Source organism: Neltuma alba, unplaced genomic scaffold (genome assembly GCF_004799145.2).
Source record: "Neltuma alba isolate B1F8T4 unplaced genomic scaffold, ASM479914v2 tig00006365_pilon, whole genome shotgun sequence".
In the NCBI taxonomy this organism is placed as follows: Eukaryota; Viridiplantae; Streptophyta; class Magnoliopsida; order Fabales; family Fabaceae; genus Neltuma; species Neltuma alba.
The window spans coordinates 97,926-107,669 of NW_021634444.1; the positions used below are offsets into that span (position 1 = coordinate 97,926).

The following is a 9,744-nucleotide window of genomic DNA, read 5'->3' on the forward strand; positions in this document are numbered from 1 at the left end:
AACAAATATATATAATAAAATTCTCAAAACATTACCACTATATATATATTGACAATAGTTGTAAACAAAATGAAACTAATTCTAATTCTACAACTAAAGCCAAATCATAAAAGAGAAGTAACTACCCACTTTAGATGAAGAATTGTTCGAACACATATCTACATCACTCTTCAATAACTTCATTTACTTGGTTGTTAGTGTAGTTTGTGCAACGTGCATCTTCATAATACTACTCAGTAATTTAACATAGCCAATTAAAATCACTAAAAATTAAGTATTAGACAATAATTAGTTATTAAATAATATAAAGTGAAAATAAAACTACTTACATTCTCAGGAATAAAAATTTGATTATGAGTAATAATTTCCTTTATGAATCTCATAATATAATAACCACAATCATTATTATTGGGTTGGAAAGGGCACTGCAACAATATCATTAAATAGTTAAATCAATTTATGAATGCAAATAATTTATTTTCAAAACTTAAGAATTGAAATAAATATCTGAATTTTCTTCCACACATAGCTTTTTAAGGTGTCAGCAGTTTTAGAATAACTCAATCTAGCAAAACTTCAATAGCCAATCAACGCACTAATAAAATGAAGTTGAGATTAAATTGGTTATTCAGTCATATTATCTTTGGTCCTTAATAACATAATAACCCTCTAAATAAAAATAAAATAGCATAACAATTATATAATTAAAAGAAAATTCAGAAATATTCGTATATTAACTTATATGAAATATAGAAAAATTCAGAAATAAAATAGCATAACTCTAGCGAACAATATTACTATAAAATATACAAAATATAGAAACTCGCATTATTCACAAACCATGCTCTATCTTTTTTTAAGTTTGATGCACACATATATATGAACTTATAAATTCTAATATGTAATATAGCTACTCCAAATGCAGGCTGCATATATATGTATATATAATATCATACAAATATACACATGTACACAAGTATGGGCAGACACTTTACCTATTGAACAACCACATCATATTAGGACGGTCTCTTGGTTGACCATGCTCTAAAGGATCCAAATAGTAAATAAGGGGACCTAAAGGTGCCGCTGGATTGATCACAATCAATATCCAATGTTGCCTAAAATTTTTTAAAAATTGTTTAATTAAATCAAAAGTAGCAACATGATTAACAAATATCATAACTCATAAGAGTACAACCAATGACTTATCCCGTATTGAACGGTGCTCAAAACAACATATTACGAGTTGCTTTTGCTGAGAAATACTCTTTAACCATATTAGATTGAAAATCAATGTCTTTTTTCCAGTATGTTGGCCTATCATATAGGGATTGATAAATAAGAATTGTACTAATCTCTCAGTATCTATCAATACGTCATGGTACAAGTGCCTTCATGTAAAAACAAATAATTAGTACTCAAACTAATAACATTAAATGATAAATAATAAGAATGATGAAATACCTAATCCATATGTTAATAGTTGTAGCACCAACCCATCCACGATGAAGTATGTCATTCAACACATGCCAATCAATATTATCAAATATATCACTTGTGCTGTAAATATGCCTATCAAACTCCACTTGAATACCATTTCCTTCCCTAAAAAAATCTAGGTGCAATCAATTCCAATTGATTATGATATGAGGTAATTTGTTTTTGACCTATTTGACTTGCTAATCGTGAGCCTTTCTTTTTCAATACACTTGTTGAAGCCTTAAAGTGGCTGCCAACCAATTGAATTTGTTTGCTCCTTTGTTGTGTAACCTATAAAAATCATCAAACTAAATCAAATATTTCTAATAAGATATATGAAAAAGTAATTAAAAAAGGTAAATTTATTATCTTTTGAAATGGCTCAATAAGACCTATAGGCCATGCAATATAAGTACCCACAACATCTTTCACCATCGTTTGCTCATCTGGAGTAGGAAATGGTAATTGAGCATCTTCATTGGTGCAAACATCAATCCTTACACGAAGTGTGTTCTAAAGCAATGGTGAATTGTGCAGAATTTCATTACCATTGTTATAAACAACACCCACAGCAACTGCATGCTTAAAAGATTGATCTAAACACAACTTGCAATTTGAGTTTCCCTACAAAAAAAAAGAAAGTCAATAAAAAAAGAAATTATAAAGAAATTAAAAATTAAGTAGAAAAAAACTTGAGAAAATTTACCAGAAGAAGAAGGATTTTAGGAATTGAAGTGCAGCTATCCTTTATGCTTGGGCTATCACATGTGTGAATACTTGGTCTCACCCCATGTTGTATGTAGCTTTGCAACTACTCCATTAATTCCATATTTTTTTGTTGCAATACACGAGTCTGTTCAAAAAATTGTTCTTGCATTTGCTACTTGAAAGAATTCATTTTCTCTTTCAGTTGTGAAATGTCATTTCTGCTGCAGCGCTTTTGGGGTCCAAAATAAGATGTTGGTACCACTCCAAAACCAATACCCCGAACACGACCAGGAACTTCAGGGACATTTAATGCTCTACTAAGCAAATCATCACGTCCAATACATTAGGCTTCATCTGGTGATTCTTGTGTGATTGATTGCTAAGACAAAAAAGAATGATAAAATTATTTCTTATAAAATAGAATCGTTTAAATAAAAGCTACTTAATGGAACATATAATACTTACACAATACTCTGCAACCCTTCTAACTTTGTTATGAACAATTTCACATTTCTTGTTAATGCAACCAACTAGCCACAACACGTGCCGTGATAATTGTATAGCATTTAAGTTTGATTCCTTCATCTACAAATTAGAATTATTTGAAGTTAAAAATTATTCTAACAAATGATATACACATGAAGCAATTATTAATGAATATACTAGTTTTTCCTCTATTTGTTTATATGCTATTCATCCTTGTTTATAGCGATATTTCATGTTTATTGCTCGGGACCGATTTTTGTCACTTAACTCCTATTTAGATGAAAATTATTAATATTAACATATGTTAATTACATATAAATTACAGTTGGAAAAGTCTATTATTACCTGAAATTGCTCAATTGTATGTGACTCCAAAAAGATATCCCATTGTTCTTGATTGATAATAGCATCATATAAACTCAGTGGTGTTGGGATGATATTCTTATCATCATCTCTCATGTATTATTTGACTAGATCAGCATGAAACTTTCTTAGAAGAGTGCTAGCTTTCATTAGCACATACCTCTCTCGAGTCTCATCAATATCAAAACAAGACTATAAGAAAACACCATATTTAAGTAGTTGAAGTGTGATCTTATGAGAAAAATAATAAGAATATTGGAGTAATTAATATTTTACCACCACTTCATTCTAATCTAAGTTCTTATACTGTTTTAGGACTCTTCTCTAATTGTCAAATGTACAAGGGACTCTGTCTCAAACTGTAGTACCAATGAAACTAGTAAATTTGCTACGACTAACTCCAATTGGTTACCCCTTGTAATTGCACTCAATTGATGACTTGATTCCCTTATTTCTCAACATGATCAACTTAGCCATAATGGTCCCACCACAGGCTACATCATGCTCATATCTCTCTCTTTCAATATACAAAGGAAGTGGGACATTATCCTCATTCTCTTCAGGAATAGGGACATCATCTTCAGGTGGAGAATCCATTTTCCTACAAGATAATTGAAGCAGACAAAATATTAGTTAATGATGAGAAAGTTAAGAAAAGTAAGTATAATAATTTAAAAATAAAATGAAACATACAAATAAATTTAACAAGGGTTAAGGTGCAATTTCAAAAACAAAGTTTACTCTAAGGAGCACTGAGCACCATAAAGTTTATTTGGGTGTAAAAATATACATGAAGTTGTCAAAAGGGAGCATCTGGTACCATGCCGTTAACATCCATTAGTTTACCGTTAGAGGGGCCCAGAAAGTCAGTTTTAAGGTGCATTTTTAACAACAAAGTTTGCATCAAGGGGCATTAGGCACTATGAAATTTACTTATTTATTTATTTTTAATCTCCTCAAATTAGTCCATTGCATCCTATATTAAGGACTGGAGGTAGTACTTGGATGCAAGCAATAAACCTCATATCCTAGAAGGGAAAGATGTGTTTTGCTTAAATACATATAAAAGGCTTGGAGGCTAAGAAAATGACATGACAGAGAAAGTGTGCGTGTTGACTATGATGAGAGAAAGATGGATCGACTTGGAAGTGAAAATTGATGGAGAGAAAATATAGCATTTGGTGAGACCGAAAAGAATAAAATTAATGGATGTTTATGGAAGTTGAAGAATTTTGTTATTTTTTTTCTTTTACAAAGTTCATGTATATTTTTGCACCCAAGTAAATTTCATGGTGCCTAATGCCCCTTGATGCAAACTTTATTGTTAAAAATGCACCTTAAAACTGACTTTCTGGGCCCCTCTAACGAACGTTAACGGCATGGTGCCAGATGCTCCCTTTTAACAACTTCATGTATATTTTTGTACCCAAATAAACTTTATGGTGCCCAGTGCCCCTTAGGGTAAACTTTGTTGTTAAAATTGCACCTTAACCCATTTAACAAACTTATGTTCTTTTTCTCTTTCTTGTTTGATTTAAAATTGTGTTTCTCTTGAATCTTCTCGTACTTTGAATTGATACATGGACCCAGTTTCCTTCTTTATGATCATGTCTAATATATAAGGGTTCACTCTCATCAATTGGTATAAACAATTTGAGCTCAATCAAATTCCCTCATACTTAGACCTTTGTACTCCTGGACAAAGCTAAAAAATGACTCAAAAAGATACAAGTGCAATGAGAAATACTAACATGCTTAAAGATGATAGTAGAAGATTAGCAAGAAATTCCCACGAAGATGTCACAACAGTAAAATAAAGACATGCTAAGAAAGTAAACACTATGGACGTTTAATCCAAAAGATTGAGCAAATGAGATTTATCTCAAAGGTATGTGTTTGGCTCTCAACTAACTTGTTTTGGGATTATTTCACTCTAAGTATGTTCAGTCCAATCTCTACCATAGGCTTGTAATAATTCTATCTCTCCACCACAAGAACCACAAGTTGCAAATCAAGAAGACTTAAGGTTCATAAATTTTGGTGATGGTCAAGTGAAATGGATGGGATAGAAGAGAAAGTAAAATTGAGTACAAGCATAACAATTATTCTACTTATGCGATAAACATAAACCTTCCTAAAGAAAGGAGTTAATAATAATAAAATAATTATTATATTTTTTTTGGTTTGTTTTGTTTTTGTTTTTTGACATATATATGGCCAAACAGAACAAAAATCCACAGTTTATTTGCATGCATGTACTCAAAGTGTAGGTCCAAAGGGGTTGACAATGGTAAGGAGTTTGGGCTTGTGTTTAGGTAATAAGGGTTTGGAATCGAATGCCTCTGTCATGTCCACAATATGTTGATTCACCAGGCTTTGATTAAGAATTACAACAAGTTCTAGAGAAATATGAAACTAAACAGATTCACACAATTTAACAAATTAAGGCCCAAATATCCTTCCAACAAGGCTAGTATCCCAATTAATCAATTTCAAGGTTTAAAAGCGCAAAATCCTATTTTCAAAGCATACCCCTTTTTTTTTTTACACTCCTTGTCAAAAACAGTGGGGAACGACTAGTCTAAGTTCAACCATCATTTAAAAGCATAGGTAGTTTTCTAAAAACACAAGTATAATTTTGATTTTTCAGTAATTTTAAGCAAAATGCAGGAGTATTAAGAATCTAAGCAGGAGGATTTCTGAAGAAAGAAAAATGAAACTGCAAAGCATTCAAGTTCTTTTTTGGCATTTCGCCACGGCAAATGAAGGGGTTTGTCACGGTGAACCTTAACCGAAAAGGAAAAACTGGAAGCAGACCTACTTCGCTGCGGTGAAACATAGGTTAGCCGTAGTGAAGTATGGTCGAGACATGAAAATAATTGAGAAAGAAGCGTTGGTCGCGGCGAAAGCAAAAGTTTATCGTGGCGAAGGTTGACAGAGAGACAAAATGTAATGCAATTTTCAAACTTCCCTGAAAGTTAACTTCAATGACTTCAAAAATGCCACAGTTTATCAGTTCTAAAACACCTAAGGGATCAAAATAGATGCATAATAAAGCACTTGCTGAAATAAAAAATAGAGATCCCTCCCCCACACTTAAACACAACATTGTCCTCAATGTTTAAACCTATACATGCAAACCAATCAACAAGTGAACTGGACGTTGTGAAGTCTAATTTTAAATTGAAGCACAACACATCGAATTCACAAAGAGAAGAAAGAAGGGTGACAGGTTGTAGGCAAAACAAAAAGGATAAGTGAAAATATTGGAAGGAAGCAATGCAGGCATAAAGATTACAGCAAAAATAAAGAGGCCATCAGTAGCTAAACAGTTAAACCAGCATCCAATGTATCACAGTAATGAAAATACCAAAAGACTTAACAAATATCCAGCAAAACTGACACAAAACAGACATAAAAAACAAGAAATAAAATAAAACACGAAGAAAGAACTACTGCTGCATCCCACTATCATCCGCCCCAGACCCAGATGGTCCTGCACCAAAAGTGCTTGCTCCAGATGTTTCGACTCCACTCTGATGGTCATCCTCTTTGAGAGGTAGGAGGAAGTTCAACCGTTCAGCAATCAAATCATCCACACGACGACGGTAGCACCAGTCTCTATCATACAGAGCGTTGCGGTCCTTCTGCCTCTTTATCTCTCAAAAGAGTGCAACACGCAACTGGTGGACATGATCTGCCAGCTCATCGATATCATCAGCCAGGGTGTCCAAGGTGACAGGTTCTGGAGCTTCTGGGTCTTCCTGGCCTTATTGGCCTGCTTGGGCTTCTAAGGCTTGTGCACCAGTTGCATAGACTGCTCCAACGTCATAAACAGGATGGATAGGTGGAGGTGGTCCAATGACAGGCTGCTTAAGGTGGTCATAACGAAATAAGGGGGCTAGCTCAAAGTAGCTGTCATTTTTGTACTCAAGGACATTAGCAGCATGGAAAAGGTCAGTGACTAGGTAAGGGAAGAGGATGCTGTTGGTGAGTTTGGGGTTGTTAATGGAATCATGGAGAGCTGAGTAAATGGCGTCGGCTACATCAACTGAGCGGCCAGTCATGAGAAGATAGATGTATAGGGCTTAGCGCTTAGGAACATTGGCTAGGTGGGTGGTGGGGACTAAGTTGTTGCAGACAAAATACAGCCAAGGACGAGCCTCAGGTTGGAACTCGGATTACTTAAGGTATTGCTCTGTAGTATGGGGGTAATGACAAGTGGCACCCTCATGACACAGGGTTAGGAGAACATCATCAAAAGGGTAGTTATCTCTGAGTTCATAGTAACTACGATGGCGATAGAGGCAAGCGGTAATGGAAGCAGATGTTTTCGGCGATAAAAGAACGATGGACACAGATATTGCAAAAGTCAACGATCATGGAACCATGGAATTGGGCATAGGTGTGGAAATGGTGACCAAAAGCGCTATTGCCCATAGAACGCTCCTAGACCACATCGGTCAATTAGGATGCACGAAGCTGGCATACAAAAAGGTGATCGGGGGGTCTAAGGGAAAAGGTCGCTCCTTGAGGAGAAGTCTCTGGTTAATTTTGTCATATAACTCCTCAAAAGTATACTCATCCCCAGAATCAGATTCAGACACAGGCGCAGGGTTCTTAGTACAAGGCATTCTTTGAACACAACAAACAAAACACACTAAACAAAGACCAAACAAACAGCAACGAACACTACCCTAGAAAAACCAAAATTAGCAACCAAGGCAATAACAAATTGGCTATGTAATGATTCATAGGTTTTTAATTTACTAAAAACTTTCAAAATTGAGTAAGAAAAGCACTGAAAAACAAAATGCACAATGAATCATTAGATAGCCTAAGAGCTACGTAACTGAAAATGAACAGCAAGAATAAATAACCCAACCAAACACCCAACCAAAGGAACTAAATGAAAAAGAATTAGCTGAAAAAGAAAGAAGGAAGAAAAACTGAAAGAAGAGAAAGAGGAGAATCTTACGCAGGAGATGAAATAGAAACCGAAAGTGAGGAGCACCAAGCGTGACTACTGAGAAAAAGGCGTAGGCAGAGGGACGGACAGAGGAGAACAAGGAACCGAACACAAGAGAGGAAGGAAGAGAAGGTATGCGAGTAGAGGGAGAGTGGGGGAAGCTACCGACTGGACGATGCTAAGGGAGGGGGAGTGTTTCTGCAAAAATGTAACCGAAGGGTATGGGATGGGGCGGTTTCTGTGAAAGAATGAGGGGTTAAAGGTTGAGGGGAGGTGAAAAGACTAAAATGGAGTTAAGAGAATTGAATAGGTAGGCAGTTACAAGGGGCAAAGAGGTAAATTGACACTGAAAAATCGGATTTAAAGAAAACATTACGAGCAGGAATCGAGAGTTCACTACGGCGAAAGTTCACCAAGAGAAACAAATAAAAATTGGGCAACTTCGCCATGGCGAAGGTAGGAGTTAGCCACAGTAAAAGTAGCCAGAGACGCCTAAAAATGAACAGAAACAATCAAGCAACAGAGGAACACAACACAAAAATACGGGGGGCAGCTGGATACTTCAGAAACTTTTTAGGTATACAAGATGAGATCAATAAGTGCTCAATTAAAACAAGATAAGGTAGCACAACACACAAAATTGAGTAGCAAACTCTCTCCATTAATTAAAGACAGATAATGCAGCAACTTGCTGCATTATAGCAATTAAGCACACAACGAGAAAAGGCAGATATTTAAAATCAAGAAGGGAATCTTATTGAACAGGCAAATAACTAACTACACTAAAACTATACTACTGAGATGGTTTCTTCCCAACACTCAATCAGTATACCAAAACACAGAACATATCATGAGCAATAATAGGGCAAAGGTAAGTAAATGAGTGAAGGAAAGAAACAACCTGAGAATTAAGAAGGCTTTTGATTCTCATGGTAGAGCTTCAGTAGATAGCCATTGACTTTTAGTCTAGCTCCAGTCTCCTCGTGCAAAAGCTCAACCATGCCAAAGTTGTGCACTCTTGTGACTGTATAGGGCCCGTCCCATCTAGTATTGAATTTTTCTTGCTTGAAAATGAACCGGGCCTTATACAATAATAGTCGGTCACCCTCTTTGAAGTGTTTCCATAGGATTCCCCAGTCATGCACGAACTTTGTGTTCTCCTTGTAGAGTCTGGAGTTTTCATAAGCTTCAAGTCTAAGCTCCTCTAACTCTTGTAGTTGCAACTTCCTTTCCTTTTCAGTAGAGTCTATATTTACATTACACTGCTTAACTGCCCAATAAGCCTTGTGGCTAAGCACCACTGGTAAATGACAAGCTTTCCCAAAAACCAACCGGTAAGGGGACATGCCAATAGGTAATTTGTAAGCTGTCTGGTAAGCCCATAATGCTTCTTCCAAACATAAACTCCCGTCTTTCTTGGAAGGCCTTACCATCTTCTCCGATATGTACTTCACCTCTCTGTTAGAAATTTCAGCTTGACCATTGGTTTGGGGGTGGTAGACAGTGGAGACTTTATGAGTGACACTAAATTTTGAAAACAGATTATCTACAATCCTATTACAAAAATGTGTACCCCTATCACTCACTACAGCCTTAAGATCCCATACCTACAGAAATGTTTGATTTAAGAAATTTCAAAATAGCTTGGGCATCATCTTTTCTAAAAGGTATCGCTTCAATCTATCTGGACACATAATTGAAAGAGAGCCTTAGTTATCGTTCGCTTAGAGGTTCTCGCT

General features: G+C 35.5%; 1 protein-coding gene across 1 annotated transcript; it reads right to left on the reverse strand.

Moving 5' to 3' along the window:
* Positions 1-8,913: 8,913 nt before the first annotated feature.
* Positions 8,914-9,438, reverse strand: LOC114750224 (uncharacterized). The gene has a single exon (XM_028938778.1). The coding sequence runs from the start codon at positions 9,436-9,438 to the stop codon at positions 8,914-8,916; it is 525 nt and encodes a 174-aa protein (XP_028794611.1).
* Between the last annotated feature and the right edge of the window lie 306 nt (positions 9,439-9,744).